The 16739-nt window shown below is 31.7% G+C and overlaps 1 protein-coding gene across 1 annotated transcript; it reads left to right on the forward strand.

Annotated features, from left to right (window-relative positions):
• The first annotated feature begins 290 nt into the window (after positions 1-290).
• LOC110635721 (chaperone protein ClpB4, mitochondrial) lies at positions 291-8750 on the forward strand. The gene is made up of 10 exons (XM_058146114.1): positions 291-740; positions 1364-1582; positions 1676-1913; positions 2220-2415; positions 3133-3187; positions 3542-3692; positions 4845-5153; positions 5876-6141; positions 6236-7165; positions 8201-8750. The coding sequence occupies exons 1-10, from the start codon at positions 474-476 to the stop codon at positions 8501-8503; spliced, it is 2934 nt and encodes a 977-aa protein (XP_058002097.1). The 5' UTR covers positions 291-473; the 3' UTR covers positions 8504-8750.
• Positions 8751-16739: the final 7989 nt, after the last annotated feature.

The raw sequence follows: 16739 nt of genomic DNA on the forward strand, positions 1-16739 counted from the left end.
CTCGGTCTCTGGCCGATTGTGGATCGACCCAGGCCCCAATTCTTCAGTAACGAATAATTTATCCTCGCTTTCATGTCAGGCGTTCGATTCCAGTTTTGATAAATAAAATTATTAATAATAATGTAATAATATTTAATAAGTATATTATATATTTTTATATTTTTTTATTAATATATAAAATTAAGAATTAAAAAATATATTACATAATTAGGGGGTGATTTAATTATACAATTAAAATTTATTAAGTGATTTAATATATTTATGGTTGAAATCATATGAAAAGGTGGAAGCTAAAAACGACGCTGTTCACCGTTTCAACGAGAATCGACCAAGTTCCCACGCCATTCTACGGCCTTCGTCTTGCCTCTTCCCGAAGCTTCCGAGGCGTATAGATATCTCTTTCGGTCTTTTCCCTCTCTCTCTCTCTTTGTGGTCTCTTAGTTACAGTCTTCTCAGTCTCAATCTCAACGAAGATGGCCTCAAGGAGGCTTACAAAATCCGCTTTTGCAGCTATACTATCATCTTCAAGAGCATCGAGAATCTCTCTCTATGACTATCCTTCTTTGCTCTCGTGTGCTCGCTCAATCTCTTCTTCCGCTTCTCTGTTTGGTAACTCTGTCAATGGTAAAAAATTTGCAGCCAACCACAATGCCGTTTGGGCCATCTTTTCTACAGTCACGCTCAGTCGCTGTTTTCACTCTTCCTCTCCGCGTTTCTCCGCTGCAGCTAGCTCTTCACAGGTCACTTAACTAATATATTGTAGGGCAATCAAGTTGTTTGTTAGATTTTTTCTTTAATTTATTTTATTTTTAGTAATTTCTGTTAAGAGAGTTGCTTCTTTGCTGTTGATTTAAGGTCTGATGAATTTTTATTTGTGTTTCTGTTGGTTTGACTTCAAGTTGGTGCCTATGATAATTTTGAATTGTATTTACTTTAAAGTATTTATATATTTATTTTCTAGACTACATTGTGGAAGTTCAATGAATTGAAAATTTGGAGAATATGAACGACCGTTGGAGATTTTTGTTTATTTATTTTTGGTGAATATATTGTACTTAATTTGTAGTTTTAGTTTTTCTCTGTGGCCACTTGCTCATTATTTAGCTGCATATAGGAACTCAGATTCTGGGACTGGATTCAGCTAGATAATTATGAATTCAAACTCGGGTTGTTTGAAGAAATTACAGCTCGTATCTTAAGATGATGGTTTACTTTTTCCATTATGTTTCTTCAAATCTAATCTGCATTTTGTAATTTCTTTATAGGATAAGCTACGTCTCCCACCCCAACCTCACGCTCCCCTTTTTATTCTTTTACGTTTTATGCTTTCATTCACGAGTTACTGATTTTATTTTCTCTATAGGCTAATCCATCAGAATTCACTGAGATGGCATGGGAGGGAATTGTTGGTGCTGTTGATACAGCACGAAATAGCAAACAGCAAGTGGTGGAAACTGAGCATTTGATGAAAGCCCTTTTAGAGCAAAAAGATGGATTGGCTAGGAGAATATTCACGAAGGCTGGGGTTGATAATACATCAGTTTTGCAGGCTACAGAAAACTTTATTTCCCAACAACCGAAGGTACATATTTTATTTCTACTACACATTTGCGTGCACACACATGCTAGCTTGTGTGCATGCATATAAAGATAAGCATCTATATTCTTGTCACAGGTGATGGGTGACACCAGTGGCCCAATAATGGGTTCATATCTTGGCGTCTTATTAGACAATGCTCGCAAGCATAAGAAAGAAATGGGCGATGATTTTGTGTCAGTGGAGCATTTTGTGTTAGCATTCCATTTGGATAAGAGGTTTGGGCAACAGTTACTGAGGAGCCTCCAACTCAGTGAGAAGGATATGAGAGATGCCATCCAAGCTGTTCGAGGAAGTCAGAGAGTAATTGATCAAAGTATGAGTTTGATTTTCCATTTCTACTCAAAACATTCAATTATTCTATGAAGACTATCACATTGTATAGACATAAAGTTGTATTTGTGCTACAACTTGTATGTTAGCCACTTAGCCTTCTTGTCAAGGTTTTTTGCCTTTGTCTGTCCATTATAGAAAGCATGAACTTGTGGAAATTTACATCCATTTATGAGTCTCGGGTTATAATTCCTATTTTCTCTGCAATAATGATTTTTAATTCGAATTATTAACGATTTCTTTTAGTTTCTAACCTACTCTTATGTTGTTGTTTTCTCAAAATGCATAGATCCTGAAGGGAAGTATGAAGCATTGGACAAATATGGTAATGACTTGACTGAGCTTGCTAGGCGTGGCAAACTTGATCCTGTCATAGGTCGTGATGATGAAATTCGAAGGTGTATCCAGATATTATCTAGGAGAACCAAAAATAATCCTGTTATCATTGGTGAGCCTGGTGTTGGAAAGACCGCAATTGCTGAGGGGTATGTTCACATTTGAGGAGTTCAAACTTCAACCTGACTTTCAATAAGTACTAAGAAGATTTTGGTATTTTACTTTACTGGTGGACACTATGCATAATGGATCTATGCATGGGAGCTTTCAGTTGAACTGTTATCCTTAGTACCCGCCGCGCCACAACCCAACACCCCCCCCCCCCCCCCACCTCAACCCCACCTGAAAAAAAAAGCTCTTGCATATATCAGAATTGATTATTAGTTTTAGATATAAAAATCAAAAAGAGAGAGAAAAAAGGAATGAACCTTAACCTTTAAATAATTATGCATGCAGAAATATGTTTGATAATAATATCACATTATTTTGAGAAATACTAGCATATGGTTGGGGTGGGGACTGTGAATTCTATCCTGGTCCTGGATCAAAGAAAATTCAACTTTCATTGAAAATGTCCCTAGCCCAATTGAATTTACTTATGCAAGACCTGTATTTTATCCTAAATTCCTAATGCATTCCAAGTCTACATCTATTCAATTGGCCATTCAGAAAGTTTATTTATTATAATTTGGTGATGGCACTTGCTGCTGTTAATTCACTTAGCTTAGCAAATATGTCTGGCTTTAGAATGCCTTTCATGTTACTTTGTTACTGTGATAGGTGGAGACTTCCAGTGGCAAGTTTAATTATCCTTCTTTCCTTTATCGCTTTTTTTTTTTAAACTAAATTTGTATATTATTTTGTAGACTAGCCCAAAGGATTGTGCGTGGTGACGTGCCTGAACCGCTATTGAACCGGAAGGTTTTAATTTACTTTTTGCATCTGCTCTCATTTATACACTTACCTCATGGAAAAATGAATTTTTTTGACAGGATTCTTAGATAGTTTATTATATAAGTTAGTTTTAACGCATAGCTTCCTCTTCTATAATGTATTGATTTAGATTTCAAATTGGCCTATGAAGTTGAGTGGGAGATCTGACACTTTTGCATTCAAACTCTAGCATTCTGATGTAGAATTAGATATTAAAGTTAAATTTGGGTTACAAGTGATTGATATCTTTTTTTGACTTGCCTACACTAGCTTACTTAAGACTTCTCTTTTGTTACAATTCTGTGTATAATTAACATTTGCAATTTATCCTGGAATCTACAGCTAATCTCCCTGGATATGGGTTCATTGGTTGCTGGAGCAAAGTATCGTGGAGATTTTGAGGAAAGGTTAAAAGCTGTGCTGAAGGAAGTTACTGCTTCAAATGGGCAAATCATTCTATTCATTGATGAGATCCATACTGTTGTCGGTGCAGGTTTTAAGTTGCTTCATACCACTGAAATAATTAGCTGTGATATGAATGCACTATTAGAAATGGTATAGAATGTGTATGGGTAGGTGCCTTACCGGGCTTATGCATGCTTCTTGCTTCTGAAATAATCAACTGTGATGTGAATGTACTATTAGAAATGGTAGTTATAGACACTTCCCATACAACATGTGTATGGGTGGATGGATGGGTGCATGTCATTATGGTTAATCATACATTACTGGGCTTGCACATGCTAGAAGCGACTTCTCAATAGGTTTATCATATCGTAATGATTGTGAAATTCATTTATTCTTATTCAACTCAACTAAGCCTTTATCCAAAGAATTTGGGGTCGGCTATATGGATTATCTTTCTCAATTTTAAACGATTTTGGGTTAAATCCTCAGAGATGTGTAATGCTTCTAGGTCATGTTGTACTACTCTTTTCCAAATCAATTTAGGCCTACCCCTTCTTTTCTTTCTATCCTCTAACCTAATGTTCCTTACTTGTCTAACTGGAGCCTCCGTATGTCTACGCTTCACATGACCAAACCACCTCAATTTTCCTTCTCTCAACTCATTCTCAATTGGCACCACTCTTACCTTTTCTCTAATACTCTCATTACGGACTTTATCTAGTCTAGTATGACCACTCATCCACCTTAACATTCTCATCTCCGCAACTCTTATCTTAGACACATACGACTTCTTCAGTGCCCAACACTCACTACCATATAACATGGCCGGTCGTATGGCTGTACGGTAAAATTTTTCTTTCAACTTATTGGAAATTTTGCGATCACATAAAACTCCCGTGACACTTCTCCACTTCAACCATCCGGCTTTAATCCTATGACTAACATCCTCTTCACATTCCTCATTTACTTGAAGGATTGAGACGAGATATTTAAAGTAATTACTTTGGGGTAGTACTCCTCCATCCAAACTAACTCCTTCTCTATCACCAGTTCGGCTTTCACTGAACTTGCAATACATGTATTCTGTTTTCGTTCTACTTAATTTAAAACCCTTTGACTCTAGAGTACTTCTTCAAAACTCCAACATTCTATTGACTCCTTGTCGCGTCTTATCTATCAAAACTATATCATCTGCAAACATCTCATTTATTCTTAATATTGTCTTTTTTTTGTGTAGGGTCTACAACTGGAGCGATGGATGCTGGGAACTTGCTGAAACCAATGCTTGGGCGAGGTGAGCTCCGATGTATAGGAGCAACTACACTGAATGAGTACAGGAAATATATTGAGAAGGACCCAGCGCTTGAGCGCAGATTTCAACAAGTGTTTTGTGATCAACCATCTGTTGATGACACTATATCCATTCTTCGTGGTCTACGTGAGCGCTATGAGCTACATCATGGTGTTAAAATATCAGACAGTGCCCTTGTTTCGGCAGCAATGCTTGCGGATAGATACATCACAGAACGATTTTTACCTGACAAAGGTTAGCAAAACTATATTTTTCAATATTGTTGAGATTTTGTGCTTTAGAGGCTGTTGTCTATTTGCGGAAGAAGTCAATATGTAGTTATAATCATGACGATAATGATCTTGCAAAAGAAAATTTGGAGGCCGTCCTCAATTTAGCATGTAGCATGAAATCAAGTGGCTGCTCTCAAGATTTGAATTGCATCCTTATGCTTGCAAGCCTGAGATTTTACCATTGGAAGTTCTTCTAATTCATTGAAATTGGAGTCTCTAAGGATTTCAGTTTGTTGCAAGGAGAATATATCATTGTTCAATGGATGGGTTTGTGGACCAATTTTTTTACTTTCTAGTCCTTTTTGCTCATTGATTCCTATTTGCTACATTTGAATTTTGAGATCTATACTGATAATACACTAAAGCATGGTAGTGTGGTGCGTGCCTTTTGGGGTGGCCTATGGGTTGTTGAGATACATTTCGACAAATAGGGCAACAAGCTCACTCTGTAGCTGATCTCCAAAAGAAGTGAAAAGGGGAAGTAGACATTTGGGAGTAAGGAAAAACAAACAATATCCCTTTTTCTTATCTCTTCTCAACTTTTAATTTTTCTAGTTGGATCATAGGTGTTGGATTAAATTCTTTGAGCATGGTCACATCTTTCTTAAAAAAAGATGTATGCTGTTAAAATTAGGTATACTTTTACTGCTGCTTTTAAATTTCTGATTAGCCCTTCATTTCCAGCCATTGATCTCGTTGATGAAGCTGCTGCAAAGCTGAAAATGGAGATTACTTCTAAGCCTACGGAGTTGGATGAGATAGACAGGGCTGTATTAAAGTTGGAAATGGAGAAGCTCTCTCTGAAGAATGACACTGATAAAGCATCCAAAGAGAGATTAAGCAAGCTTGAAAGTGATTTAAGTGAGCTTAAACAAAAACAAAAAGAACTGAATGAACAGTGGGATGGTGAGAAGGCACTCATGACTCGAATACGGTCAATCAAGGAAGAGGTAAATTTTCCTCTATTTGTGATATATTGGCATTTGAGTTGTTCTTATATTGTTATCTATAATGTGTTTATGAACCTGCATAAATTGCTTGCAGATTGATAGAGTCAACCTAGAGATGGAAGCTGCTGAGCGTGAGTATGACCTGAATCGTGCTGCTGAGCTCAAATATGGAACTCTGATTTCCCTTCAATGCCAGTTAGAAGAGGCTGAGAAAAACCTAGCCGACTTCCGGAAGTCTGGAAAATCTTTGCTTCGAGAAGAGGTCACAGATCTTGATATTGCTGAAATTGTAAGCAAATGGACTGGCATTCCTGTGTCAAACCTTCAAGAATCTGAGAGGGAGAAACTAGTATTCCTGGAACAGGTACTCCACAAGAGGGTAGTTGGCCAAGATATTGCAGTAAAATCTGTGGCTGATGCAATCCGACGTTCAAGGGCAGGATTGTCAGACCCAAATCGTCCAATAGCTAGCTTCATGTTCATGGGCCCTACTGGTGTTGGCAAAACTGAGCTTGCAAAAGCTTTAGCTGCTTACCTCTTTAACACGGAAAATGCTATGGTGAGAATAGATATGAGTGAATATATGGAAAAGCATGCTGTTTCACGGTTGGTGGGGGCTCCGCCAGGTTATGTTGGATATGAAGAAGGGGGGCAGCTCACTGAAGTGGTTCGTCGAAGACCATATTCTGTAGTCCTGTTTGATGAAATTGAGAAAGCACATCACGATGTCTTCAACATTCTTTTACAGTTGCTGGATGATGGAAGGATAACTGATTCTCAAGGAAGGACTGTTAGTTTTACTAACTGTGTTGTGATTATGACTTCAAACATTGGTTCACATCTTATACTTGAAACTCTTCGTAATGCACAAGACAGCAAGGAAGTTGTGTATGATATCATGAAACGGCAAGTTGTTGAGTTGGCTCGGCAAACTTTCCGCCCAGAGTTCATGAATCGGATTGATGAATATATTGTTTTCCAGCCTTTGGACTCCAAAGAAATCAGTAAAATCGTTGAGATACAGGTACTAACATTCCCTTGGAACATTTTCTACTTTGTTATTTCAGTTAGTTTTTATGGTTTTGCATGCTGAGGGTGCTTTTAGACATTAATAAACCTATCACAATGTTAATGGAATCCCTGCGACAGATTGTCCCTGTGGGTGTCTGTGATAGAAAGATGAACTGAATTTTGGCTTATATTAGATAGTTTTATTCTGATTTCTTTTGTAATTTAGCTGTTAGTTATTGTGACCTCTGTGTGTGTGTGTATGAGAGAGAGAGAGAGAGAGAGAGAGAGAGAGAGAGGCCATGTGGTTTTGATCATCCTCTCAGGTGATACTGGTATGTAGAGCCATCTTAGGTGTTGAGGTCCAAAATCTCAAATTACTCAGAAAACAGTGATAAAATGACCAAAATCCAAGGTGCTGTTGGGGAATAGATCTTGACCTTATCATGCTTAGCCTTGATCATTTTCTTCTCATTCTAGTACGTTAAGAAAATAAAATGCTAAGCTGCCTTTTTTTACCCAAAAACAAATCTGCCATGTTTTTCACATGTTATTTGATTTGCTTCTCATGTTAGGCTACAGTTTACTGTTTTCTTTGGAATTTACTTGTGTCAAATTAATTTTTGGCTGATTGTTGCACGTTTCTTGTTCTGTGCCTTTTTACATTCATGTTTAGTGAAAAGATATGGCAGGAGTGCATTTCTGTGATTACATGCGTGTTGACTCTTTTGTTGCCCAAATATAACAAAAAATTAAAGAATCAGTTCGAATGTTTTGCTGCCTATCTTCTGCATTCAGTTACTTGATCTGTTTCCTCCCTTTAGCTGCAGCAGATAACCTATTGCTTAGGATGCCTTCAATATTCAACCAATAAATGTCTATGCAATGTTATTACTTTTAATTCTGTAATGGACTTCATGTGCTCTCTTTGGCAGAAGATCTGATGTATGTAAAAAGTCCACAACCATCTGAGCCCCTTGAAATTTTAATGAGTACTTTCTTCCTTATGCCTTGTGAATTTAACATGTTATTGTCCATTGTCAATTGCTAGATGAGCCGAGTGAAAGAGAGACTCAAACAAAAGAAAATCGATCTTCATTACACCAAGGAAGCCATAGTACTTTTAGCGACATTAGGATTTGACCCGAATTTTGGAGCTAGGCCAGTTAAGCGGGTTATACAGCAGTTGGTTGAGAATGAAATTGCAATGGGAGTCCTGAGGGGAGAGTTCAAGGATGAGGATTCAATTATCGTCGACGCTGATGTATCTTCGGACCTACCTCCCCAAAGCAAGTTGCGAGTAAAGAAATTAGACAGCAGCTCCCCATCGGAAGCCATGGTTGCCAATGACTAATAATTTTGTTGTTGTGAATACGTTCAACAAAAGCTTTGCTTTGGCATTTGTGTGTATCATAGTGCAGAGACAATGATGAGGCTATGCTTTTTTTTTTAATTACAAATTGCGTTACGCGGCCACTCGAGCATAGGCTATGCTTTCTTCATGCAATTTCAGGTATTTCCTGACATGATCAATTGGAACAATAAAGTATGTGCACCGAGTTGCAGCTTTCCATTATTAAGCTTTTGCAAACTTTTTTTAAGTGTTTGGTTTGATTTATAAGTCAGATAAATTTACTTATAAATAAAAAAATTATAAGTATTTTAATGTTTAATTTGATTTATAAAATAAAAAAAAAATATTTAAAATAAATGAAAAGTTATAAGTTATATTTTACTTATGATTTATCTAATTATGTTTTAATCAAATAAAGTATTATATTACCCTTATAATTTTTTAAAATATTAATATTATTTTCATTTTAGTAATTATAATATTTAATGATATATCTCTTTTAGTCATTTTGATAAATTTACTTTTAAATTCAACACTATTATTTAAAAGTTAATTTTAAGTAATTTTAATAAATAAATAATTTAAATTAACTTATAAATTAAAAAATATATCAAAAGTTAAAAACAAGCAGTAAAATTGAACGCTTTCTTTATTAAGAAACAAATCAGTGCTAAAGATTCCCATGTTTTTTAATATGTTTTTTAAGTGGTCAAGTTACTTCTCTTAGTTAACTAATCCAAATTAAGCCAAGTCATTTTTTATTAGCTTGGTGTTCAGGAACATGCTGAAAAAGAAGACTGCACCCATCATCAAAATTACCCAAAACAACAATATTTTTTTTCTTGATAAGCATTAAATTAAGACCCAACAAATCCTTCTCTAATTCCTTTAGGCCACCAGGATTTTTATAGAAGTTGGAAATGTAAGTGGCAATAGCAACTCTCTAACTAATGTGTAAAATCCTACTATGACAAGTTTTAAAGCCTTGCATTTTTGGGAAACCTAAGAAGAAAGACATTCTTTCTTTGGGGAGCTAAGATGAATGAATCTAACCACAGAAACAACAATCAATACTGTGAGTGACCTGTATCTAACCCATTTGCATACCTCTAATTATAATTATTATCCAGCACACAACATTATCATGACAGTGACACAATCTCTTCCTTGCCAGCAAAATTTCCACATTAGATTAAAGCATTTATTAGGTTTGTTACTCTAATGAGTTTTTAGGTTTCTACATAAAGAAAGCTTGGGACTATAGCTCAACAATTGTTAGCGATGGTAAAAGTTTTTGAATTCGTCCTGTCTCGTTTTAAATTTGATCAATTTTTTTTTTATCCTGTCTCGACTTTAATTTGTATAACGTAAGAATAGGAACACCTTCTCTTCTTCTCGAAACTCCGTAGTCTGTCCCGTATAGTAATATATTATTATTTTTTATTAAAAAATAATTTATTTTTATATATTTATATAATTAAATATTATAATTTTAATAAAATATATAAATATATTATTAAAATAAGGTGTAAAACTTGTATTTCTAATTATATTTTAATTTTAATAAATAATTTTATCTTATATATTAATAAATTAAAATAAAAAAATAAAAAGAAAAACATACTCTGACTCTGAATTTCTGTGGGCCGGGGATAAGAAATGCGATCCCTACTCCTGACTCGCCACGTTGTCATTCCTAATAATTTTTTGCAAGTTATAATTGAATAAATTAATATTTTGATTATCGATTAATAATTTGTAAAATATTTAATTTTTTTATTATCGGTTCGATTACCTGGAAACCAAACTAATAAAATAATTAAGTTTTTATTAATTAATATATCAATTATAATTTTTCTAATAATATTTAATTTATAGGTATTCTTTTTCTAAAAATAAATCATATTATTTATATTTTAATTAATTCGAAAGAATTGTAATATATGTTTTATATTAATTAATAAAATGTAAATAAAAATACATTGATAATAATTTTTAGAACAAGAATACCTATAAATTAGAGATTATTAGTAAAAATTATAATTAATATATTAATTAATATGGACATTTAAATGGAGATAGTAAATTATGCTCTAAATATATAGCATTTATTAATTCATTGGTATTTATTAATTATAGTTGTTAATGTTATGGAAAAATGTTAATTTTATTATAATATTTTAAATTTAAAAGATAAATTTTATTATAAATGTCATATAAAAATTGTCTTTTCTCTGAAAATGAACAAGAATTCCCTTTTTTTTAATTTTTCTTTCTTTAATAATGCTAAGATTTGGGAGCTAAGGATTAAAGAAGAATGGAGTCATCGCAAAAAAAGAAAAATAATAAAAAAATAAAAAAATAAAGGAGTCAATTGCAACCACTAATGGGGAATACAAAGCTAAAATCCCCACAAGGTATTTCATGGACCCATCTATTAGAACAGGCTGGATTAGCAATGATTATGGAGAAAATGAAATTTGTATGGTGCACTTTTTGACAAAAAAAAATGTCATATTAATGACTTTTTTATTTGTGATTTAGAATATTCTTGGATAGTTTTTGAACATTAAAATTTAATTTTTTTAATGATCTTAAAAATTCAAGATAAAATTTTAAAATATTTTCTAATAAAATTAAATTTTTAATAAAAAAAATCTCATCACTAATTATTAACTAAAACTGTTGGGGTGATATCTCTATTGGTATACATTTACAAAATAATAAAAAATATTGGGTGATTAATTTGGATAACCTCTCCTATGCCCAATAATGACCTATGCCCAATAATGAGATACTTGGCAACTTTTTTATATATAAGCATTAGGTTAGATTCCCATTTGAATTAAGAGTTTGTGTGAAAATAAGATTTGATATCTAAATGTCTCGAATCAGAGTCTCTCTTTAAATAAAAATCCTTCCTAAATTAGAATTTTAATTATGTCAAGTGATATCTTAGAATTTATTCAAAAGAGAGAGATAGTTATCTGTTTGAAAGTGCACTTGGGCACCAAATTCGTGTTTGGATAGGTCACCCCAGCGGACAAATAACCCATTGAAGAGATCATTTTAGGGCAAATAGCATCAATAGGTTACTAGTGAGGATGAACCTGATATCTGTTAAGTGAGTGACATGTTTTTAGTTATAAAATAAAATTAGGTTAAATCACTTTTGACTTATTTGATATTGTTATTGAAATTGTTATTAAGAAAATCATTTTTTTAAATATGTTAGTTAGAAAGTATTAAAAATTAATTTAAAATTAAATTTAATATGTTATAATTATAAGAATTCAAAAATAAAAATAACATTTTTTTTAAATTACTTTTTTTTAAACAGTATTTAAAACTATAATTTTTATTTAAAAGCGCTTTTTTAATAGAAAAACAAGGTTGTTGTCTAATATCAATTGCTTTTGCTGGTGTATTTGAATCAAAGCAGAGAATTTAGTCAATTTGATGTGTTTTTACCTTTTTCCAACCCTAGTCCAACAATTTCACCTTCCCTTCTCAATTTGTGAAAATTGCAAATAAATTTATATCCATCTTCACTTATTGTCAATTCTCATTTGATAGATGAAAATTATTATTTTTTTTTTATTTTAACAATGCAAAAGATAAAGATTTAATGGTAAAATAATTTTTTATAAAAATCATAACTTAGGAAAAATTCAAAAAATTTCACCCACTCTTTTTTTTTTTTTTTTTTGGATAATTATATGTTAACAATTCAAATTTACATATACTAATCTAAGACAAGCACACATCTTAATTTTTAATGCAAATGCAAATAAATATAAAATGAGAATAACACTTAATTAGCAAGCTCATAAATGATATTTAAATTTTCTGCCAAAGTAAATGACAATAAAAAATTATAGATTTTCCAAGTCATTTGCCCAAATTAATACTTAAATCTTTGCTAATAAGTGCTTTTTATGGGGAAAAAAAGGTTTTCTATGGTAGTAAAACTCCAAATCATAACATAAAAGTAATGTTTACTTGAAAAATAAATACAAAAAGGATTATAATATAATTGATAAAAATAAGAGTTTCCTTTTTATTAATTAGATCTTAGAAAAATATCTTAAAATTATTATAATTCTAAATGCATTAGTGCATATAAATTAACTTAAAGATATTATGATCATAATAAATGTGAAAAAATAAAAGTATTTTTTTATTTATTTAGATCCAACTGATATTTAAATTTAAGACTTTATAATTTTGAAAACAATTTCAATACCATTAAATTAAATTTAAGATAAAATTTTTAACAAATTTTTATCTTGGCTTTGTTTGGAATATTATTTGTTCTAGTAGTTGTTAACTATTTTATTAACTGTTAAGTATTAGATATTAGCTATTAGTGATTAATTATTTATATGGTAATTTAAAATAAAAAGATTTAGTAAATAGAGCTATTAGATTATCTTTTAAATATAAAAATAGTGGTATTATCTTGTTAATCTTAGTTAAAATACTTCCTGAATATTTAAAAATTAGTTAGGGATAACTTTTTATAAATTATTCTCTCAATTTATAAATACTATGTCACCAAATAATATAATTATGAAATATAATATTTTAACTATTATCAAAACACTAAATGCTACTTTAAACTTATTTTTTTATCTCTTACAAATTTATTGTCTATGTTAAATTGATAATAATATACATATTTTTAATATAGAATATGGATTATCATATAAATTTCAAACATACACCCATCTCATTTCACCTAATAATTTTTCTAATATTTAATATTTAATAGCACTAAGTTGTATCACTCTTTTTTTAGTGTGTGGTCCATAAAATGGATGGTAAGCCTTTAACTTTCCTTTTCTTTAACTTCACTTTCAATTTTTGCATATTCTCTAGCCTATTTGTTTAAGCAACACTTCCATCCATTTACACACCCCCTTACATATACATATTCATACTTAATTATCACTTATTTCAATGAATAAGTATATATACATATGAAAATTATTTTAAATCATAAAAAATTATGTTAATGTGAGTCAAAATCACAATAAGACAAATATTTAATAGTTTTCAATTTGTTTTATATAAAAAAATAATATAAAAACATTAATAAATTAGGAACCTCTCTTATATTAATTTACTTTTCATATTGACGGCAACTACTTATGTGGGATTTAGTTTTCATGCTTATATTAACTCCAATGAAATTAATATGGATAATGAAACACCCCCAAAAGTAACAAAGTTTCCATATTTATTTTTTAAAATATTTGGCTACTCATCATGAAATGATTAAAAAAATAGAAAGTTAATTATTTTTTTAACTATATATATATAAACACTTTAAAATTATTTAAAAATCTTGAATGTGAAAAGTTGATGTAACATGTGTTTATTTAAGATTATTTGATAACAGAATATGCTCTTAAAATTGTCTGAAAAATAAATTTTATTTTGTATAAATATTAAAAAAGAGAGATAAATGCTATTTAGTAAAGTCAACTCAACCCAACTAAGTCTTTATCCTAAAAATTTGTAGTCGGCTATATGGATTCTCTTTTTCCACTCTAAACGATTTTGGGTTAAATCATCGAAAATGTGTAATGCTTCTAGGTCATGTTGTACTACTCACCTCCAAGTCAGTTTAGGTCTAACCCTTCTTTTCTTTCTATCCTCTAACCTAATGTGCTCTACTTGTCTAACTAGAGTCTCCGTATGTCTACGCTTCACATGACCAAACCACATCAATCTCATTTCTCTCAACTTATCCTTAATTGACACCACTCCTACCTTTTCTCTAATACTCTCATTACGGACTTTATTTAGTCTAGTATGGCTACTTATCTACCTTAATATTCTCATATCCACAACTCTTAGACACATATTATAACATCTACTTGAAGGATTGAGCCAAGATATTTAAAGTGATTACTGTAACACCCATTGACAAAACACCAAAATCCATGGTTTGTTCAACCATTTTAATGAGCTAGATTTAAACCGTGACTTAAATGGGATTATAAAATATTCATAATTATGATTCTTCCTAATAATATTATTAGCTTTAGATAGTTATAGAGATTATGGTTAAAATTGATATTTTACTATAAACTCATTAACTCTTAGAATTTAAATATTTATTTGAATTACACACTCCATTCAATCTAACTCTTTCCCTATCACTAGTTTGGTCTTCATTGAACTTACAATGCATGTATTCTGTCTTCGTTCTACTTCACTTAAAGCTCTTTGACTCTAAAGTACTTCTCCAAAGCTCTAGCTTTCTATTGACTCCTTTTCGTGTCTCATCTATTAGAACTATATCATTCACAAATATCATGTACCAAGAGATACTCTCTTATATATGTTTCGTCAATTCATCTAAAACTAATGTAAAAAGATAAGAGCTTACAGCTGAACCTTGGTGTAATTCAATTGAGATAGGAAAATCTCTTGTGTCCCCTACTACTATGCGCACAAAAGTAGTTGCTCCTTTATACATATCTTTCAACACTTGTATATACCTAATAGATACCCTCTTTTGTTCTAACACTCTCCATAAGATATTTCTTGGAACACTATCATAAGCCTTCTCCAAATCGATAAAAGCCATGTGTAGATCTTTCTTCACGTTTCTATATTTCTCCATCAAGCTTCTAATGAGAAAGATCGCTTCCATAGTTGAACGACTGGGTATGAAGCCAAATTAATTGGGAGAGATAGAAGTGTCATGATGTAGTCGATGTTCCACAACTCTCTCCCACAACTTCATAGTATGGCTCATGAGTTTAATTCCTCTATAATTTGAGCAACTCTGTATATCTCCCTTATTTTTAAAAATAGGTACTAAAATACTCCTCCTCTATTCATCAGGCATTTTTTTGAGTTTAGAATCTTATTAAACAATTTAGTTAACCATGTCACTCCCATATCTCCCAAACACTTTCACACTTCAATTGGTATTCCATTGGGTCCATAGACTTTACCCACTTTCATTCTCTTAAATACTTCCTTTACTTCTAAAGATCTAATCCTTCTAGTATAATTCATATTCTTTTCTATTGCTCTATAGTTTATATTCACGCTATTACCACTTTGACTATTATTAAAAGATCATTAAAATAATTTCTCCAACTTTCTTTAATGTCCTCATTTTTCACCAATACTTTTTCTTCTTTATCCTTAATGTACCTAACTTGATTGCGATCTTGACATTTCTTTTCTCTCCTCCTTGCTAATCTATAAATGTCTTTCTCCCATTATTTATTTCCAAGTTTCTTATATAACTTTTCAAAGGCCTACGCTCTTGCTTGACTAACTACCTTTTTGCCTCTTTCTCTGCTATATTGTACTGTCTGTTAGTAGTATGCCCTAGAGCATATTATTTTGTATGTATATTGTATATATTTTATTAATAAAAGGTAATTTCACTTTTTTGTTTACACAATATATTTATGTGTAATAGAAAAGGTCCATTGATATTTTATTAGAAATTCTATTATTAAGTTATTAAGAATATGAGTGGCAGTATTTATAGCACAAAGTATCATAAATTGGTTTATAATCGATGATACTTCACAAAGGACATGACTTATCCAGAAAGATTATAATCATGTTTGTTCCCAAGGTATTTATATGATATATAAATAAGATGGAATGGTGAGTCTCATACCACATAACAAACATGATAGGCACTTATACATGATAAGTAGGCCGAACCAGTGACGCTTATGACAAGCACATGGAGTTTACTCTTGTCAATACATTGTCATATATATATCAATGCATATAATCTTTAGACCTAAGATAATACAGTTATCTTGTATATAGGTGGTTTGAGTTTGATATTGCTTTCATACTTGTACTGTGTATGGGTATATGGGCATGTGTTGGCTCCTACTAGTTATGTATGGAGATAGGTGTTGATCAAGATGGAATCCGTTACCCTAAGTAAATAGGGATAAAATCCTATGTTCATTTAATTGTTCTTGATGTTTTAAGTTCCTAACCAGGACAGACAGATTTAGTCAGAAAACAGTTTCCGATAAGAAAACCTAATTAATCAAGAACTGAAATTAAAAGAGAACATAATATTTATAGCAAATAGGGTTTGACATTAACCATTTCTCCAGCTCAAATTGGGATTTTGTAACAGAAAGATTTTAGTGTATGGTAATATATGATTAAAGGTTCATTTAAGGTATTCCTTATTACTGATTGGGTGGCCATGGCATACTATGCTAGGTAT

Source organism: Hevea brasiliensis, chromosome 4 (assembly GCF_030052815.1).
Source record: "Hevea brasiliensis isolate MT/VB/25A 57/8 chromosome 4, ASM3005281v1, whole genome shotgun sequence".
In the NCBI taxonomy this organism is placed as follows: domain Eukaryota; kingdom Viridiplantae; phylum Streptophyta; class Magnoliopsida; order Malpighiales; family Euphorbiaceae; genus Hevea; species Hevea brasiliensis.

Excerpts from the sequence above, each read along its gene's own strand:
- LOC110635721 (XM_058146114.1), top strand. The coding sequence starts at position 474 with ATGGCCTCAAGGAGGCTTACAAAATCCGCTTTTGCAGCTATACTATCA. Across the intron at positions 741-1,363 it reads CTGCAGCTAGCTCTTCACAG|GCTAATCCATCAGAATTCAC; the intron begins GTCACTTAACTA and ends TTTTCTCTATAG. Across the intron at positions 1,914-2,219 it reads TCAGAGAGTAATTGATCAAA|ATCCTGAAGGGAAGTATGAA; the intron begins GTATGAGTTTGA and ends CAAAATGCATAG.